Source organism: Megalops cyprinoides, chromosome 8 (genome assembly GCF_013368585.1).
Source record: "Megalops cyprinoides isolate fMegCyp1 chromosome 8, fMegCyp1.pri, whole genome shotgun sequence".
NCBI classification, from domain to species: Eukaryota; Metazoa; Chordata; class Actinopteri; order Elopiformes; family Megalopidae; genus Megalops; species Megalops cyprinoides.
In genome coordinates, this window is record NC_050590.1 from 26,717,300 (window position 1) to 26,739,405 (window position 22,106).

Genomic DNA, 22,106 nt, shown 5'->3' on the forward strand with positions numbered 1-22,106 from the left:
CTCTGTGGTTGTTGGTTTTCATCTGCTGAGACAGACCTTGTGGCATAAGAAACCACACTGAATAAGGCGGTAGGTGTTTGATTTATAACTGGATGTGCAAACAGATTAACTCTGTCTCTCAACACCTCCTTAGATTACCAGAGTGCCTCGCACCTATCTGAGTGGCAAAACAGGTTCTGCCTGAGCTGGGGCCTGACTTGACCACTTGTTGCTGAATGTTAGGGTTGAGACAATGAGGATTGCTTCTGCAATGCCCCCACCCCCTCCCTGCTCTCTGACTAGCAGTGCAGCTGGGCCCAGCTGGCTCTGGTCACTTCAATGAGGTGATGCCCTTCGCCTCTCGGCATCCACCCCCTAGGACTGGACGTGCAAAGTGTTTGAAGACAGTGGGAGAACGTGCCCCCTGGAAATGGCAATGCGCAGCACGCCACGTGCACTGTTGTCCAATATGTTCACAGCTGATTTATACTCCGGCTTAAACACCACCGGGTGTGTGAAAGGCTACTTCACTTCGGGTCACTGTTGCCTCAGCTGGCCCTGACATCAGTTGCCGTGGATACAGAAGAAGAGGGGGAACTGTCTCGCTGTTGTGCTGGTGCATTCATTTTTTCATGCACTCCTCAGTGTAGAGACAGATTTTTTGCAGTGCAGTACACACATAAACATAGTTTAAGTCAAGATACCCGACTTTACTGTCCAAGCTTCTGGGCTGTGATATTTAGTCAACACCACAGTTGTCCGTCACCACATGTCAACAACCACAAACTGATGTGCAGAAGCGTTTGGCACAAAATTTTCTAATACCTGACGTGCATTGCTGGACTGGAACAAGTCTAGCAATAATAAGTATTATTATATAGTTATATTATAATTGTTATAATACCAAAAGTTAAAACTTGTTAGCTAACTGTGCAGAGAACAGAAATTAGCAAAGGAAAGTCTTTTGAGGAAATTTGAGGAAATGAATGAATGGACATTGACAATAGAGCTAACTTTGGTTAACTAGTAACTAACAGGGCTACTAAAGATGACGGACAGAAGGAATTTGCATGAGTAGAAATAATGTAAACCTCAGTGTTATTCACTGCGGAGGAACGTGCAGAGAGGGATCCCAAACTGTAATCATTTTGCAAGAGCTAAGGAGGAAGAGAGGGTACTACATTCACCTTCAGCTGCAGTCCCTGTGGCAGTGGCGGTCCACGGGATAGGGGCTGGACATGCTGAGACACGTATCCGCCAGGACGGTCCTCCTCTGCCCTAATCTGTGGGGCCAGCACAGAGAGCTGACCCCGGTACTTCCTGATGGTGGCCCGCAGCTCCCCAACCTGCCTCTGCAGCTGCCAGGGGTTAAAGGAGGGGAGTAATTACTTCTCTCACACCTATTAGTCTTCTACCCACAACAGCATTGGGGAAGACCTGTCGCTAAGGGGGCACAGCGCAGAGCACGGGCTCAGTCTGGTGCTTGCCTCCGGCCCTCCTTGACCTGACAGCACTGGAACAGCTAAGGAGTTCATCTGTAAAGGAGACCAGTGACACCGTAAGTTGAACCAAATTGGAAATGTCCCCATGATTTGGTGCAAGTGTGCGGATGTTTAACATGGACCCCTGCTGCTGTCCTAACCTAAACTCACACACACAGCGTGGGTAATAGTGATAATTGCTCCAGACACCTGCTACCCAGTTAAATCTGTAACAAACATTTTTTATTTTACTTTAATGGAAGCATGAAAGAAGTGATGTGTTACTGTCATTTTATTTAAAAAGTACTGTTTTATAATAAAAAAACTGCTGTTCATAAAAACAAAATGACCAATTGATAATTCAACACATCTCTAAACAAATACATCAAATACATTTTATGACACCAAATAATTTGTAATATTTCAAAAGGTAAGAAACTTTGATTAATTATTGATTTACTTTTTCCTGTAATATTACATACAAACCTTAATATTAAATATCTTGAGTATACCAGCTTTAAAAGAATGTTTCCATGAAACACATGTTTGTTTCTCTTTCTCTGTTTTAATGACAGTGTTCAAATGAGACACCAAACCTTACACCATTGTGACAAAAACACAATTTTCGGAAGCCAAAGCTCAAGACTTGACCTTGTGCTGACCTTCAAATGACGAAAGCCGTTTGTGTTTTGATTAGTTTGTGTGTGGGTTCACTGAGGCGGAAACAAGGAGGCCAACCTACTGGAAACGTCTGTGTTCAGAGGGGACCCGTATGAGGACCCCTGCCCCTCCCCCACCACATGCCTCTATCCCTTCTCTGTCTGGTGTCTCTGTCTATCTGACAGGACAACACACTCTCTGATCAAACAACCTCCACAACACATAGATATTACTGGTGCAAGGGGGCTGATCTGACTGCTGCTGACCAAAATAACAGTAAGCTCTTCTCATAAAAAAAGATTAGTGCAATACATCACAATGACCATTTAACGGCTAAACCATTGTGATGTTAGTAACAGTGTCTAACAGTTCTTTTGGAAATGCCAGCACACACATTATACTGTACCGAGCATATTTGTTTTGTTGGATCTTCCAAGCATGCATAGGGTACATCCCGAGGCAGAGTGACTGATGTCTGATATATGTCTAACTAAACATTTTCCCCTTGCTTTTTCTAATGAACCCCAGAATCCTTTAAGTGAAGCTGAAGTCACTGGCGTGGTCTTCAATGCCAAGATCCACAGTACCTTTTCTTTGCGTTCATGCAACTGTCCCACAGTCAATGAGAGGATCTCTTTCTTGGTGACTTTCTCAGGGCTGTTATCCACAGCCAGATCCAGCTGAAGGAGGAAATCAAGAATATTTAGAAAGGTGGAATACTTTTGGAGGAAAGGTGGAATATTTGGACTGTGGACACGATTTCAGCAATTTTACACTTGACATTTATTTATCCGTAGACATTACAGTGAATTTTCGTATATTGTGTATGAATGAAATAATTATACACATGCACTGCATATAAACAATATGGATGACACATATGTTTGGTTTTAATTTGGAATTCTTAAGATTTAAGTTTAATTTAATTTAAATTTAATAAACTACCATATACTTGTAGCAAATATTTGGTCATATTTGGTTACATGTAGTAAACCATTTGAAATAATATTGTTTCTACTAATAGCTTCTAGATCTTTTTGGCATGGTCATTCTAAATCATCTTCTTGACACCATCTTGATGCAAAACAAATTAAATGTTATTAAACCAAATTAAACCAAATCAACTTCATTTAAGTAAACAGCACAGTATTAAACTAAACAAACAATCGGTGGCAGTGAGGCAAAATGAGTAATGGGTCAATATGGTCTTAAACACCAGATGACTCCTGACAATTGTTCACAACACTTGTACAAATCACTTGTTTATATACAGAATGCATTTCCAATAGCCAGCAGCAGGCACCCTCTGAACAGATCATTGCACTCAGGTCTTATTCAATGAGACAGAGAACAGGGGGAGTCTGATGTTATGGAGTTAAGCAAAGAGGCCCTTCTCTGTCTGTCAGTCTGTCTGTTTCTCTCTCTCTCTCTCTCTCAGTCTCTCACTGTCTCTCTATTTTTCCACTGAGTGAAATCAATCGCGCATCCAGATGGTGGGAGCCCCAGTTAGAATGTGAAAAGAGGACCATATATAAACAAGTCAATAACTCATTGTGGGGCCATTGTTACTCTGAGGCAGGGCACTCTCTGAGAAGGAGTCACAGTATTCACTACACAGGGAGGTTGGGGGTGGGGGTGGCAGAACTGCTGCAGGGATGGGAAGACAGCCATTCCTCTGAAATGAAACTGGAGCAAAACTTTATTCCTCTCCCAGGAGGGCCACAGACCCCATGGATTGAGATTAAGAGACAAGGGCTGCAGATGCTTAGTCGATCTGTTCACTTTGTTTCATTGCTTTCCTCTCTTTTTAAATGACCTACAAACTAAGAATCTGCTGCTGATTGCACACCTCACCTGGTTTTCACCACTGTGGCACCCAAGGCAGAACCTAATGCAGTCCCTCCCTTTACCTCCAGCAACTTGGGAAGCAGAAAAGTTACACCCTACATTAAATAGGTTAGATGACTGTCCCTCCAACTCCATTTGAACTATAGACAGAACAGCTGGGGTCTTGCACAGGCACTGATGCATAACATTCCAATTTTAGAGAGCCTGCAGTGTGAAGCAAGAAAAATGCTGTGAGAAAATATCCTACTCTTCCCATGAATTTATTCTAGGATGTGCCATGCTAAACCAATGATTGTGACAACTGGAATTTGGTACTCAACTAGTAAATATTTCTATGGGCAGCAGTGCTGGAGTAACAACGGAGCTACCATCCACCAGTAGCTGGGGAGGTATTCAGTGCTCATAGGCACTGATCTAGAATCAGTTGCCAAAACTGAACACTGATCTCATTGTGAAGCTGAAATTGAATCTGATCCATGGGGCACGTTCTATCTACTCCAATTTGAGGTAAAGGGTCAAAGCCATGTTTTTAAATGGACAAAGTGGAGGGCAAGGGGTCAGTGCTCCAATGATCAGCCTCATCACTCTACCAGCCATCTCATCCCCTCAGCCTCCACTCACACGCATTGCTGCAATGGGGAATTAAAAGAGCCATGGACGCTGAGACACCTGTCCCAGAAAGGTGCAAACAAGTTGAAACAATCGCCTATTTGGACGCCAATCTGACGGCCAATTTGAGGGCCTATTTGGCTCAAAACCATTTAAGTGTCTCAGCTTTTCTCCTCCCTCCTTTTGTCATAGCTTGTTGAACTACGATTCATTTGAACATCAGTGATGTCATCAGAAGAACCTTGTCTGCTTCTTTGTGCTACATGTTAAAAAAAGAAAAAAAACATAACAGGGATGTACCATCAAAATGAAACAAGCAAAAAAAAAATCCATTGGCATAGTTCAATATTTAGTACATACTTTTGACTTGACAGATTGTTGGTTATGTAGTGTCATTAGATAATCAGAAATGTTATAAAACAAGATGGACAGGGGGGAAGGAGGCAGAGGCTGACCCTCCGTTCGTTGCAAGCGGCGACAGTGGCTTTGTGCTGAGCCGGTGCCCTGGCTGACCTGGTCGGCGAGGCGAGGGCCAGACAGCTGTGATTGCGGTAGAGATTTCACACAGTGTAATTACCACACTGACACCAGGACAGCGAGGTAGAGCGGGAGAGGGGAGGGAAGAGAAAGGGCCCTCCAGGTTATTAGCACTAAACACTGGGGGAAATCAAACGGCGGAGTCAATGCGTAATTTCGGAGGCCTATCAAGCCTCATCAGGAACAGCAGGGAGGAAAGTGCCTCACTTCATCAGCTCACTCTCCGACTTTTGTGGAAAATTACAGTAATTAAAACCCAGCTAAGTACTCCGCTGAGCGAGGGATCCTTTCTTCGCCCGTCACCTTCAGCTCGGGCGGCTGATTTTTGCATGACCTTTCTTTTCCCTCGGCGGTCAGCGCAGATCTTTGTGGAGAGACAGAGGGAGAGAGGGGCTAATTACCAGCCCGATGGATGATGCAGTATTGATCAGAGGAAAGGTGCCGAGACAAAATGAGAGTCCTGATGCTGTGGCCCCAGCAAATCGAAAGGTAATTCCAGCCCCACCGAATCCAGTCCTTCTCCCTCTCTCCCGCTTATTAGAAAGCAGCTGTGATGTTGCCGAATCAATACGCAACACTGGATTGATTCTGTTGTTGGAGACCCTTTCTTTGGGAGATGAGCACAATCAGTGGCCTCTGACTCACGGGCCTTGATCCTAATGCGCTATACTGTATCGGCGCCTGTGGTTTGTTGCAGGATGGGGGTTGGGAGAGTGAAAATTGGCCAGTACAAGGCTGCCAAACTTGGCAGGTTATGATAACATTTTCACATTCAGCTCCCTGTCAATATTCCTGTCATTTACCTCGGTGGAGGAGCGACGTTTAAAGAAGCAGGCGATTACTGTGAATGATAACAAAAGGGCTGTAATTGTGTCGTTGTGTGCTTACAGAACACAGGGCTGAATCTTGTGAATAAACAAAAAGATAGAGACAAACTGAACCTGAAAGTGACTTTGCAAGTCAATATATGCAGAAATGTTGCTATGAGTGGTGAGAAACTGCATTTGAAAACTCCCTTACACAAGATAGTCCACAATACATGATTAGGAGTCTAACACCCTCTGTCAAAACATTGGAGAAGGCAACACTCCACAATAATGGAACTCTTAATTAGACCATAACAAATACAGACCAGTGCTCACAGACAGTGTAATTAGGATGGCTCTGCCATGAGTTGTCATCACCTGACCATAACCTTAATAATCTGTTTAGTAATGATTGTCAGTTGCCCCTGCCTTGACTTGCACCCAGTGCAAGTCAAATTAATTTCTCAAACTTAAGACAAGTAAATAAATAAATAAAACTGAGAAGTCCCTGAGAAGGAAAACTGCTTGGTTTTGTGAGAATGATTAGAAATACAAAGCTAGATCACCATGTGATAATATGAATAATAATGATAACACAGCACTGTAAAGAGATAGCTATGAACTACTATTATCCACTGCTTTCATTATTTATAAAAATGCCAACCATTGCAAAACAAATCTAAAATTGTGTAAGCTTTCACAAATAACAAATAATGACACACCTTCTGTGAAGTGAGACCTCCGTTTTTTGCAAGACACCATAACATTGTGTACCTATACTTCCAGACAAGAAAGCTTAGGGCTCTTTCTCCCTTCTGTTCCACTGAGTATAATTCCAGAACACTGTCTCTCATCATTCCATCTTTCTGTCCCACTAGATCTGTCTTTGACCAACCTCAGGCTGCAGTCATGTTGCACTCATCACCATGCTGTCCCCCCACGGTCAGGTAGGAATAGGTAAGGGATGACAGAATGAATAAACACACATTTCATACTGCAACATGAATTTGGATACAGGAAAGCAATACAGAGCTCTGGGTAGGGGAGAAGAGGAGCAGAGTGATTCTGCCCATGAGTAAGGCCCAACATCCTGAATGGCTTGAGCAGGACACAGTGGATCCAAGGATGTGCAGGCATCAAGCAAAAGGCCTCTCACCTCCTCACCTTTTAATCACGTAAAGCCTGTCAGCTAGGTCTGCTTCTGCTCATCTGTGATTAGAACTGTTTTGCTTGTAAGAGTTAAAAGAAGTTCAAGCACCAATTCCATATACAGTATATTAATTCAAACCTTGATTAAATAAAATATTGCCATTTTCAGAAGTGAACTGAAGTTAGTCTAGGAATTTAGCTTTGTCAAATACTCCTGAAAACACAACAATAATAGTGGACTGATGACAGCCCTGAAATAAGCAGTGAATGACAAAATATGGTTAGTATAAGATGGAAATTTTAGCTGCTAGTTCTGTATCTGTATTAATGCAATGCACTAAGAGTCAAATATCTTTTATTAACTGACTCTTTGGTGGAATTTTGGAATGATGCTGCCAGCACACCCCAACCCTTTAACTGTGACATGATGGAAACAGTGAAACTTTACATCTGGTTATTTTTGAATCCTTGTAATAACTGATTTAGTACTGGGTAGATAGGTAGACCAGAACTTATGGTAAAATAATGAATACTTTAGCCTCATTATAGTCTATGCTTTAACAGATTCCTTTTATCACCATATCTGCTGGAGCTCTCCATACTTGCTTATTGGGATAAGGACTATCAATTATGGTCTCTCATTAAGAGCACTGTAAGGTTAAGCAGGGAGCATCCCTTGGTACCATAGTTATTGTGAAATGGTGAGGAGTGAAAATCGAAGAGGCTTTTCCAGGGAGAGGAGGCAATTAAATGACTGTTTTGATGACAAAGGAAAGCAAAAAAGCTTGGGGCACAAGGCTGTTGTGTGGATCTTGCAGGGCTCTCTCAGGAAGGCAGTGATTGTGCCATGGAGAATGGTCATGTTGGGAAAACTTGACAAGCTGCTGAAATGGCATGAAGAGAAAAAAGAAATGATGTATCAAACAAAAGGGGTCATATATAACTGGCTGTGCTCTGATATGGGCTTTTATCTCAAGAAACAATTGAAGCGATCATGTAATAGGCATTGGCTATACAAGTGGTATTTCAGAATGAATGTATTATTGAGGATAATTAGACAGAGTACAAGGCAGAATTCCGAATATTTTAAGAAGAATGAAACTGGACAAAAGCATTGTTCCCTAAAGCAGGCCTGAGCAGAGTAATCTTCATCCTTTGTGAAAGAAACAAAACCTAAAAACCTTAGCGCTCAATCTTTAATCTTGCAGAATACTGACTTCTAATATTAAGACCTTTGTAAGCATGTAATACTGATCATATCACATCAATGAATTCAACAATGTCTGTCACAGTGCAAACAACGTTACAGAATTGCCAATACCAATATCCAATAACCGATCAACAGCTAAAACCTGGGAGAAAATAGATGATGATAATAAGGAAACAGTAAAAGGTGTTCCAATCAACACTTTCCAATAAATTGCTTTGCCAATACACTCAAATACGCAGACATGTGCGCACATATACACACACAGCAAATAAGATCAGAGAAATGGTGCCAGCCTGAACATGTGCCCTGGTTCAGAGGCTCAGTGCGGCCAGGGTTGGGCATGTAAACGGTAAATTGGCCTCTGTGCTACACTAGTGACTAACGGCGGTGGCACGGTGTGAATGGGGAGCAGCGCGCAGGGGAAGACTCCACCCCCTCATCAGGCTCCACGCGCTGTGCCTGACTGGGGTTCACTGCCTCTCTATTGACACCATGGCAGGTGTTCACTCAATGTCCCTCTCCTCTCCCCAGGAGTTGCTAATCCCCTTCATGAGGCCCTCCTCCACCCTCCACCCACATTCACTGCCCCAGGGCTTTGATATTTGCCCCTGCGTTGGACTAAGGGGATATCTGCTGTGTGCTTTCACCTCTGGTGCCAAGCCTCCAAAATTGGAGCTATCACAACCCACCTTACTGTGGAAACAACATGACTAGTTTGCTCATTTATGCTGAAATATATTATCAATTTACTATTATTTATTTACTACTATTTACTATTATTTATAATCAAAATATTTTTGTGGAATTAGTTCATTATCAGGGCACATGGAAATTGGTCCTTTAATCATTACTTGGCTTTTTTTTTCCTTCAGTGAAAAAAAGTAATAAGCATGGCACAGTATGGCAACAAGTTGATCCTAACTTCAATCAAACGTGTCTTTCAAAGATCTAAAAAATATACTACAACATTGGCATGTATAAGAAAGATGTCTGGGATATTTGTCATAAAAATGACTGCTGATACATAACTGCATTAAAACTTCAATATTTATAAATACAAGCCAAGAGACTGATTTTTGTCTCTGTCAGAGTTCTGTTGCATGGGGCATTTATCAGTCTTGTAAATGTACTGTAATCCAAAGGTGTACTTTTTGCTGTATGTCTATTGATGTGCAAATCCTCTACATGTTAAACGTCAATCACCCAGATAAAGTGGACTACATTCACTATTTTGTCCCTGGCCTGTTTCAGATTTCATTATTTAACACATCAGCTCCTTACTATGAATTCAGGGACATGTGTAACCCTTTTTTAGTTCCGTGTTCCTGTAATACTCTTCACAAGGAACCGCTAGAGCAGACCAGCAGTGCAAAACACAATTATGGAACTCATGTATGTGAAAGAGCCATTTTTATACTCTGTCCATCATGCTGTGTCTAATCTCTAATTACAAACACAGCGGTCGCTCGGCAGTAACAATCACGTCATGGGTAACTATTCATGGCAAAAGCTTGCCCACGAGAAGTTAAAATGGTCTTTCTTCTGCTTTTGTTTAAAAACAGCAAGCAGGTCTCAGGTGAAAACAGTGCTAATTACGAATATGGGTCTCCGGTTGTGCGTTATGATATGAAAATAAAGCAACAGACTAAATTGCAGGGAGAAAATGGCAGGGATAATGCATGGCACCCAAATTGGGCCTCCCCGCTGGGAAATATTAATGTTTCTTCTTCACACTTCAGGGGCTCCCATTGTGTACACAAAGAGCCACCATGAGAGCAACACGCAGCAGGTCAAGCGCGAATGTGTAAGGTTAGCAAACCTTCTGCTGAAGGACAGCCCTGCGCTTCCTTTACATATCATTAATGCGTCTTCACCTCGCAAGCTGGGCCAAAGTGCTGTTTATCACTTTCTATTGTTTATCTTCTCTGACATCCACGTCTTTCCACATAATTTAACCTACGATGAACATAATGCGTCTGTACAAATTATTACATTGCTATGTTAAATTCATAAATATAAAACTGCAAATCTATCAAAAAATGTAATTTGAAAAACTGGCTGAAAAACTAGAAAATTTTGGTCAAACAATATTAAGGTAAATTGCAGGTAAAGCAAAGTTAAACAGTCATATTGTAAATTTATTTTTTAAGATTAGTAGCAAACCTTATCCAAATGCTCATATAGGTAAAATACAATGTAAAATAATAAAATTTATTATTAGTCATCAAATGGCTCCCTATTTAATACGCATTATTAAAATAACAATATATTAATTTTTAACATTTTTCTTTGATATTTCTCTAAATTCACTTAATCAAATATTATATATACTATACTATAATACTATAATAAGTTATAGTTTTAAACAAATACTATAACTTATTAATTATCTTTCAATTATAGATTTATGGGTGCCCAAAAAGGCACACACTCCCACCTTCCCAAACAAACTCATGCAGGATTAGGCCTGAGATGTCTGGTGGCCTAACTCCATGCTTTGTTCTCAATCTAAGTCAATCTAAGTTATGTGAGTCATCCTGTCTCCATGGAAAAAGTCAGAGAACTCCAAAAGTCAGAGAAATCCAGACCCATGACCTTGTCCTGCTCCCACTGATGTAAGCATGCAAGCATGTTCAACATACTCCCAGCCCCACACCTCACTTGCTCCTCCACAATATTTTCATAGGTGCCCCTGTCTCAGCAGACTCTTATTTGGATGATGATGAAAAAATGCATGTGATCACCAGAGGCACAGCAAGGAGCATGAGCGAAGAGGGCAGATGTATAATGTATAGTGGGGCAGGGCCAGCTGAACCACATGGATGAACTCAGTAAATGCCTATCTTGCATTGGTGACCCAGTTGGTCCACTGCCAGTTGTGGCAGGCCTGAGGCAACCGCCAACCATCTGGGCGTGCACATTTAATAAAAAATAAGATGCAAGACACTTGTTTTCGTGAATGACTGTAATATTTTCAGTTGCACCCCCACAAAGGAGTAGTTGAGTTAGATGTATGATTTGGGTTAGATGTATGAATTGACACCTCTAACCAGGGGCAACGCTCTGAATGTAAATAGCTTACATTTTTCATATCACCCATTGATACAACTGGATATTTACTAAACAAATTATGTATAATTAGTCCAAAGGGACATGAGCAGTGCCCAACCAGGAGTTGGACCTTGTAACCATCAAGGAATCTATCCAATTCCTTACCCGCTAAGCCACACACTTGCATAACCTTGTATTTTCTACAATTCCCATAGTCATACTAAGATGTGACCAAAGCGCTGAAATAGAATTTTTTTGTTCCATTATTCAAGAGCATTTATTCAACATTGTTCAATGTTTCAAAAAGCCACTTTTCTTCAATACTGTGCCTGTTGTTTTCTTCCCCTATGATCCCTTTGAACACATTTACAGTGAAAGTAAGCATATACCCAAATAAGGCAGTGTCTGCCTTCACTGTACTATGCTGTGATGTTTTGAGATTGAAAAAAACACTTTTCATGTCCTCCCTCAACAGTAAACTTTAAGGAATCACAGAGAGGGCATAGGGGAATGTCACATGGTGGGTACTAATTGTTATGTTTCAGGTCTAGCAAGCATGGCCCCCCCACTGCTCTTAGAATGTCTCTGACTTTTGATCCTGACATCTGTGTCTTACAGGAATTTCACTCTCCTCTGACATCCTTCTGATGTAGCTCCAGGAACTAATGGATTGTGAAAAAGCTGGCAGGATATCATCTAAAAAATACATAATTCTTGTTGTACACGCGTTAGAAATAACTCGATTCATATGTCCCTCATCCTAACATTTTTGGGAGCATGCAAACAGGGACTGTGAGAATAAGCAGCATCACACTGTCTGTGTTAAGTATTTGACATGTTGTTTGTCATACAAAACAAGTACTGACAATGCCAAAATAGGGAAGAATGTGTTATTAGATGAAACCTGTCACAGATAACTGTTCAAGCATGAAGCTACTATGTCTTAATCCTATCAATCTCAGGGTGGATATTGAATCTCTAAAACTCTGTGAGAGCATTTGCTCATCTGCTTGTAGTGATTTAACTTCAAAAAGCACTTAACTCACTCAGACACCAAAGCACATGGATCCTAATTGAATTGATTATAGTATACTCGAATCCAGCACTCTAAAATAAAAAAGCATTATTGATCTTCACACAGCAATTTCAATAACAGTAAATAAATCCTTGCTTTTTAAGGTGCAAGATACAAATCAAAACATACCAAAGCATTTCATAACAGTCATGTGTTTTAATATATGAAGTTAAACAAAACTATTTACTGTTTTACACTGCACTTGTGAATAATGTACCTTTTCCATACTGAGATATTTTCCAAACATACAAACAATATATAAAATATGGTGCATAGTTACTCTACAATGGGATTAACTAGTGATTGAAACTGATGTGCATCATTAAAATCAATTAGTTAATGAGGAAGTAAATATTTTCTTTAAAGTGCTCATAAATTCCATGATTAAGGCATTAAACTCTACATCCATTTTTAGATACCTATTAAAAACATTTGGTCACTGCCATGGATTGTCAGACTAATGATAAGAGCTTTCATTTGAAATAGAACTGTAATGTCTGTCTTGAAAATAAATTAAGAAAGATTAAAATTAGCTGGGAATGAACAATATAGAAATACATCTGTCATTAGTTTTCATCCAAAGATCATGATTCATTAAATAAGTATTACAGAAACAAACAAAATTCATTGGGAATCATTATAGTAATTTACAAGTGTCCTCTTTCTCCTTTGATGTAAAACATTTAATAATTACAGATGTGTGTCTACTTTTTCAGCTATAAATAAAGTATTTGAAAAACATGTTTATACAGAATGTATTGAGCTGTACAATATTAACATCTACTTCAGTTTTTGTGAAGTGCTAGAATATAGTAATAATACTAAGCATCATATTACTAATAATAAAACATTAATAATAACAAAATTATTCTTATTATTTTTCTTTTTTTTTGCTTTTTCTTCTTCTTCTTCTTCTTCTTATTATTATTATTATTATTATTATTATTTATGTAAAACAAGTGCTGTAGTGGCGTGCTCCACATTTTAATAGGTAATGAGGACAGCTATGGGAAAGGGCCTGCAGCAAACATCTGCTAGTGGCATCTAGCATACTGCACCCCAACTGTAGTCTACTGTAGCTCCAATATTAATTATCTTTAACTGATGCCCTCTCCTGGTTACAATAGCTTTGCTGGTGGTATCATCCATATTCTGAGAACATTTCAATCTGAAGCACACTGTAGGAACAAAAGTTTGCTTGGTCTGTGCAGCCACTCCAAAGAGACTGTCAAGATCCTGATTGAATTCCCTCACTGTAAAAACAATCATAACCTCTTTGAAACAGCAGCCATGCCACACATACAGATCTCAAAAAGGAGTGTAGAAGAGGGGAGGGACAGAGCATAGGCCATGCGCAGCGAGGTAGGGGAAAGATTGGTCCTGCTTTTTCGAAAGGCACAGGCAGAACATAACAAACACTATTTGGACGGAGGGTGATACGTTCCTTTGACCAAGCCATCAGGCTGCATTATGCAGATTGAGACAAGAGCGGCGCGGGCTCTGATTCCCCCAGGTGCTTTGAATAGGTCCTCAATAACGGAGAGTGACAGGAAGCAGAAGGTGCCCATCTCTTCCCATGTCATTTTTCAGGACCATACGACTGTAACTGGTGTTTGGTAAATTGGATGTCAGGGAAAGCAAAGCTGCCCTTTCATCATAATCTCACATTATTTTAGACCATGAAACAGATGACGGATGATGGCTCTTCAGACAGTCCCACACGTCTGGATAAACAGCAACCTTTTAGGAATGGTCCAAGTACTGTATTTCACACCATGCCATCATCCGCATCCTACTTTATTGCCACACTGAACTTGAGCAATTAGGTCAGAACATGCAACACAATCTCAGCATACCATTTTTAAGAAGGTGATGATCATGCTTTTGGTTGTTTCTTTTCCACTGGCAAGTCATGAAGGTATCATTGGATCTAACACCACTAGGTACACACTAGATACACCATGCTTCCCTGACAGGATTTTGTTAAGACTCTGTAGTCACTGACACCCTTGCTAACTGTTTCCACTTATGTAAAAAAACAAGTGCTCTCTGAAATGCCTCAGTGACAGAGAGGCAGACCCCAGCCACTGCTAGGCCCTTCCAGTTTTAGCACCTGTTATGTTTTCTGTCAGGAAGACACTTTAAAGTATACCAGTTCCAAATCAATACAGCAAAAACCAACTGCTGTTATCGGCATTGTGTATCCTTGTCATGAGTAAAATTATTATAATTACCACGAAAAAGTAACTTTTATGAATACTGATCAAATTACAGAACATTCTTATTAAAGGCAGTATGTAATTTATTTAATTTCCTCAATACTATAACAATAAAATAGCAGATCCTAAATATTCGGTTGCTGTATATAAACTATGTAATGTAAAGCAGAAAAAACAAGCAAGGATAAATGATAATGTGTGATGAGAGGAAAATTAATTTTGGAACATGAAAATGGTGCAAACCATCTTTGGCAAACTACGAGTCCAAGGCTGAGGCCATTTCCTGAAAGCTTCAGCTGGATAAACTACACTTAGAGCCTCAGTGAGGCCCCTACTTGAAGCACAATGGTCCCTCGCTTTGCCATTTAAGACAATATAATTTTGTTTTTGGCCTGCAGCTGGGGATGAAATGGCCAGTAAAATCTAAGGTCTAGCCTGTTATTTCACACCCTGGGACGCGACTGTATGTATTTATTTCACACAATGGAGACGGAGTGGCGCAGACCCGGGCTGCTTTTTCATTCTCTGCCATGTGTGTTAAATCTCCACAGAGCTCAATTAGAGTCCGTCACTTTGCGTCCTGCATGAGTGAAGGAGCACCGCAGAGGCAGGTCCTCTGGAGAGCCTGACATTGATCTCATATAAATGATGCCTTGATACAGCTTCAATTAAAAGACTGCGCTGAAAAACAAGACATTTACTGCCTTATATAGAAATATATATGTTCATGCACACACACACACACACACACACACACATACACAGCCTTAAAAAGACATTGGCCCTGACAAGGTCCTGGTCCTAGCCTTGCAGATAAACCCTGATTCCAAAACACAGGGACTGACATTGTTTTGTTCCTCAGCTGACAACTTCTGCATGATTGCCATTCAGCTCACATGTCCCTGCCCATCTTGACACTGCTACTGGGATGCCCAACGTGAGGATCATGCCTTTCCCAATCAAATTAAAGCTGCAGCTCGCCTATCTCCAGCTGCTGTGGAGCCTTCATCCATTAATACAGTGGTTAAGCTGCACCATTGAGGGGGTACAACAACCAGGGATTTGGTGCTCAAGAGACGGCCACACCGTGGTGACGGGTGCCAGCTGAAGCTGAGAGATACAGTGTATATAATTGGCTGTGAATTACACATGGAGTCAGAGGCCTGAGACAGACCTGGAAGACACAGCACCGAGACCTCTGTTAATTGTCTGGTGGGAAAAGGTGTTGCACTGCCAGCCAGGGCTTGTCAGGTGCAAATTCATCAACTGTGCACAATGTTAGTCTTTGTGAAGATCTAATCAATGTCTACACCAGAAGCGCACTTAAACACTCTTCTTGCATGTTTCCTTCTCAAAAAAAGCACATGTAGGCATCCGGTGTGAACATATTCCTCAGTTGCTTTCATCAGTTTTCTAAAATGCACAAATGATTGCACTTTCTTTAATAGAGCGGGTGTTTATGGCGACCTACAGTTCGATCAGCACTTGTGTTACACATCTGAAGAATGCTGCACATGTGTTATTTCTCAGGATCTGAGCCACCTGATAACTTGAGCTATTAGAGACAGTGTCACATCCTCCACACCACCAAGACCAGTAGCCTTGGCTGCCATCTCTGCACCTCAACTCTGACTGTGGAGGCTTATGTCCAAACTTAAAGCATAACCCAGGCAATCCTAAAGATGTCCCTTACAAATTGACTCTGATCTTTCTAGACACACAAATAGTCAGCTCCTCATAACACTCAGTGCTCAGTGACATTTACGGCCTTCCATAAGACAGACAAACAATGAGCCCAGGTTTACATGTCATTTCTATGTAGGCCATGAGAGGAGGAAAGCAGAGTTGACAGTACTGAGACAGGCTATGCAAGATATCAAGTATAAAGTATAGCCAGCCAATGAAAGACTTTCATATGAAAAAAATGCTTCACAAATCTTTCCAGAGATAAATGAAAGGAAGCATGTCTAAATCTCAACATTTTTAGTTTCTAAAGTTTGCTTCTGTGAATGTGTCTGAATTTTGATGTCTCAAATCAAGGGTGCAACTATGATTTACATGGCAGATTTTGTGGTAACTGAAATACAATTTAGTAATAATACTAATGATAACAACAATTATGAAGGTTGTAACTAAATAGCACTATGCTTAGAACAAATAATAAAGATAATAATGAAAAGATATTCTAAACATTCTGGTGTGAGAAATAGAAGATTTCAGTGAGTTCTACTGTTCCATAGCAGTCTGGGTGTAGATGAGATGGGGTTGATCTAGAAAGGTGCAGCTCAGTTGGAGACCCTCTCTGCCACCTCCTGCTTCCGCAATGGAGTGTCACTGAGGTGGACGTTTTAAATGGAATTCCTCCCACAAAGACAAACCCCTGCCAACAGGGCTGAGGCCATGTTTGTCAAATGGCTCACAGCACGTGTCTGAAAACAGAACACTGTGTAAGGAGACCGAAGTGAAGTAAACCTTTACTGCAGTACAGCCAGTCCAAGTGGAAATGAGCCTTTTATTTTCCTGAGCTTCCCTAGAATCGGTTATTTAACAAAGGGAAGCTGGCACTGGGACCCAGATACCATGACTGTTAAAACAATACGACAGGGAATTACAGCAAATATGATCCATTTCCACGTTGATGCATTGGATTAAACATTGCACATTATTGATGCCTAAGCACTGAGCATTTTGCTGGTCACGGACACCCTCAAAATCTTCACGAATGAGGCTATCCCAGAATTGTGTTGCCTACCCTTGCAATACCAGAGACTCTGTTCTGTCCATTTGTTTTAAAGGAGGCCATATTTCATTGTTCTCAGAATTAACAGAAAGAACCACGAGTTCTGGCAAGCCGCCTGTACTGTTTGGCACTCTATTTTCAGAGTCCTATCCATCTTTCTTCCCTTTGCGCTGAAATGAAAGCAGCACACCTCCTGGTTCCCTGTTCACTTCATTGCTCTGGTCAGGAGCCACAGAGCTCCCAGGTCTGAGTTCTGGGTATGGCAGATGGTCCTCCTCACCTTTACCACAAGGGTTCCCATGGCAGCAAGTCAGAACTCCCACCCAGGAGCACTGGCCAGGATGCATGTGAGGCCCTGTCTACGAGAGTCAAGCTCACATTCAGCACACACCACTCCAAAGTCTCCAAAGCTCCACCAGGGTTTTCCCTCTCAGTTGAGCCTCAATATGGAATTTGCACACCCCAAAATGGTCATTAAAGTAAGCAGCTTCCATATGTAGAAGAACAAACTTGCATGGTGGGTAATGACTGATTTCAAACATTGTTTCCTGACATGGTTAGTGGAATGTTCAGTTTTTTCTTGGAAGAAACTAGCTAACATAACAATAACAACTGGATAATAACATATTCAAAAATGGATTTTGATGTAAAAAAAAAAAGGCGATGTCAAAGTTCCCTTTCTTCCCAGGCAGGCTCCTGGTCTGCTCTGCTGCAGGCTAGCGTTTGATCTTCAAAGCCCCACAGCTGAGCTTGGCCTGGACATCAGTTCTACTGAAGGTCTGGGGCATTAACTTTCCTTTTTCTCCTGGGCCCATCATGGTACCAGATGGGTTGTGATGCATTCTTTTGCTGGATGGCTGGGTTTCCAGTCCCAAGCATGCAGTGGTCACCCCACCTGACCAGTCCCTCATGTTTCTGTAGAATGTGTTTTTCAGCAGGGTCCATCATGGAGAATCACTGAGCCACAACCTCTGTGTGGCAAGTGTTGCAAATGCCTGCTGTTTTCATAGCTAAAAACAAAACACATGAGGATTGACCAAAATTGTTATAAAATGTAAGGGATTTGCTCATGACCAGAACCCAAAGAGCCTTTTTGATAAAAGGACATTGTGCGTCTGCTCTCAAGTTAGCACACACAAACCGTCATACTGAGTTTGTAGTTATTTTTCTCTGTAAATGGTGCCTCACACTGCATCTACCTATCAGCTCTCAAGAGTCTCCTGCACAGTTATGATCCTGACTCACAGTGCATCACGACAGACTCTAAATGAGGGCCACATTATATTCATCATCAAGCATTGCTCTCTTTCTCTCTCTTTCTCTCTCTCTCTCTCTCTCTCTCTTTCTCTTTCTCTCTCTCTCTCTCTCTCTCTCTCTCTCTCTCTCTCTCTATCTCTCTCTCTCTATCTCTAAACAGCTCTGGGCAGAACAATGTTTACTACTGGAGGCACAAGAGGATGAGAACTTTACTAAAATAACCACAGCTAATATTACCAGAAAGTGCCATTTCAGTCAATTCAGTCTTCAGCTATGACTTCCACTTTAGCAAACAATACATGTATGCATCTTAAGATTCCACAATAATACCATTCATTGGTATTATACAAGCCTTGAAATATAAGGCCAGTATTAATTTCTTCTTGTTCATTGCGGTGTGAAAAGTAGGTGAGAAGGGGAGCAGCTGGCTCTGTTGCTATGTCTCTATTTATAGCCTCTAGGTGGCAGTGTTGTCTTGTCGGCTGCTACTCCGTGGCTGGCTCGGCTTCAGCCATTTCGCGTGGCGCAGATCTATCGCCTCTTATTATGAGTGTAATGAAGCGCGAGATATTGAGGTCTTTTATTGATTGCGCACGTCGCACTTTTTCCCCCTTTCTTTCCTGTCATAGTGAATATTCACCTTATCCACTGAAGCAAATTGCTGACACCTTTTTAAGAAGTGACAACTGTGTATATTTCATGATCACAAATTCCATTTTTATATCTATCCCGACAAGAATGCAATTTTCACTTAATTTAACTGGCCTAGGGACTGATGTGGCTCACAGTACTTAAAGCTGTCAGAAGTTTAAGATGTTCTAATATTGTCGATCTCTCACTTCAACATACAGCTAGGGTGGTATTTCCACCGGACGCTCTCTGTAAAGCTTGTTAATTAAACATCTCTGTCTTTGAAATGCTGATAATATGACAACATGTTGTGGAATGGCCTGAATAATTTCCATTCCAAATGGAAACTTTAAATCAATAATAATAAGCCAAAGCTGGGTATTTTAATCTGGTTAATATTTAATGAAAGGACTGTTGGTAAAAAAATCTAAAAACTTGGTTATACTGGCAGGACCTTGCCCTTCTAACACAATGTGTCTGACAAATATGATCAACATCAGAATGGATGTGTGCACAAGAAATTCTTAAGGTAAATTTAATGGAAAGGAAGCCGTAGTTATCCAGTTAACATATCATTTTGATGTGTGATAAGTGCATAAAGCAATTTATTTTCTTGTCATAGTCTGTATAATAAATACTATATAATATATAATAAACACTTAACAAAATAATAGAAAAATACGAAATAATATGAAAATAATACAAAAAATACATATATATATATATATATATATATATATATATATATATATAAATATGTATTATTGTTATTATTATTATTATTAGTAGTAGTAGTAGCAGTAGCTGTAGTATTAGTATTAGTATTATAAAAATACAATCCCTATCAACAGAGAGTGATAAATCCATTACATCATCACATAATGTGTGGACTAAAGTAAAAATAATAATAAAGCCACATTAAGGCATCATATTTTAGCAGGGATATGATGCCTTCTTTCTTGCACTTATAGATCTATGCATCTTTAAAGAGCACAGGGAGGTCTTAGAAAAAAATCCACAGGACGTGCCTGGTTGAATGTACCGAATGTGTAAAAAGCTACTGTGTAAAGGTGATCTCCTGGCTTTAAAGATGTCAAGCACCTGTGGACATATAAATGTAAAGTGGTTATTCTGAGGTAAGCTAATGATATGTATTTTTTGTACAGGAGTGCTGCAGACGAGGGCAAGGTCTGCCTTCACGGCGCAGGCAGCTGAGTGATGGCTCCCTGGCTTGACCTGGGTGGTAAACAGAGCCTCCTTCATTCATCAACCAAGCCGCAGTCCTTTCACACATCCTCTCCACGGAGCTGTTTGTCCCCAAACACTGACAACACCCCTCACAATGGCACCCACCCTGGCCTTGACACCCCCACCGATGCTGTGGTCACATTATGGACACCTTACTGTGAAGAGAGCCCCAGTCATTGATAACGTTAACTGATTTTAATTCTTCCCTTAGACACACAAACACACACAAATACACACACACACACACACACACACACACACAAAAATGATATTGCTTTTTTTCTGCTCCTTTGTCTCCCTACCACTGCTGATGAATGATCTGAGAGGGTAGGGAAGAAACTACGGTAAGGTGCAGAACCCTCTGTACCACTGTACCCTCCTATAACTGAAACTATGAAGGCAAACATGAAAACAAACCCTGCCTATCCATCTAAATACCAGCAAAATTTAAATAATGTTGCGAAGACAAACTGAAAGCTGTCACACTAATAACAATCGACATATGCATTACATTTAGTCTTGGGTTTCCTTTGGGGCAAGTGATTCAAATGACAACAGAACTGCAGTGCATACTGAATCTACATTCTAATATAAGATGGCTTATTTTTACATTAGGATCCTGCCTCCCAACTCAAGAATGCCAAGGTAACAAGATGAATTGTAACTAAAAGTTTGCCAGTCAACACCTGGATCAATTTCACTCAAATGTGCTGAGTGTACACTGGGATAACTCTGCCATTTTGTTTATGGTTTTTAATGTCTTTCAAGGGAAAGCACTGAAACGATAGCTGCATGCAAGGAAGAATTCAGTCTGAGGCAATAAAAAAGAAGAGACAAGACACATGACCCTAACTACTGGGAGACAGACACAATTAGCATCATTATCGTTGGCCCAGAGATCACAGAGAAGCAGCTCAGGAACCCTGCTGTGCTCCGGAACCCCAGCCGACCACGTCATGTTTTCTCACTGAAAGGGTGCCAATCAATTGGCCACAAAACCAGCTCCCTCTGCCCCTCCAACCCCCTTTAGACACCCGGCATTCTGCGACTCACCTGCCTCAGGTATTCTCCAATAGACTGCAGCCTCCCACGCAAGGCCCACAGGACTCCCTGGATGTAGAACTTTGCTCCTGCTGGACTGAACCACTCACCCCGGGACACCCAGACCGGCCCCCGCAGGGATGTGATGGAGCTCTGCAGGCAGCTGTCCAAGGGGAAAACTGTGGGCCAAAAGGAGGATGGAGAAGCAAATCCAAATTAAATCCCCCCAGCCCAGGGTTTAGGTTTGACAAGCCCATCTGACTGACATGGGGCCTGCAGAAAAAGCTCGGCAAGGAGCAAACTACTGGATGACTAGTGGCCACCATCAGGAGCATATATATAGCGAGGCCCCCCCAACCGTAGGACTCGCAAGCACACCTGAATAGTCTCGAAGTGTGCCTAACTAGCTGCACACAGTGTCATGGTGTGCACTGATTGCCTTATCTTCTCATTTATCACAGATGAATTGGAACCAGCCTTGCTGAAACCTCCTTTCATTGTTCAAATAAAAACTGCGTGAAGCTTGGTGCCTCCAAACAGGGGGCTGCTCCACAAGAGGGTCTTGG

General features: G+C 41.2%; 1 protein-coding gene across 1 annotated transcript in view; it reads right to left on the reverse strand.

Annotated features, from left to right (window-relative positions):
- LOC118781640 (doublecortin domain-containing protein 1-like) overlaps positions 1–22,106 on the reverse strand; it is an 85,252-nt gene that overhangs the window by 48,790 nt on the left and 14,356 nt on the right. The window contains exons 9-11 of the mRNA XM_036534650.1: positions 21,553–21,719; positions 2,708–2,800; positions 1,167–1,337 (exon numbers count right to left, since the gene is read on the reverse strand). Coding sequence (XP_036390543.1) covers positions 1,167–1,337; positions 2,708–2,800; positions 21,553–21,719 — 431 coding nt within the window. The remainder of the gene's footprint in view (positions 1–1,166; positions 1,338–2,707; positions 2,801–21,552; positions 21,720–22,106) is intronic.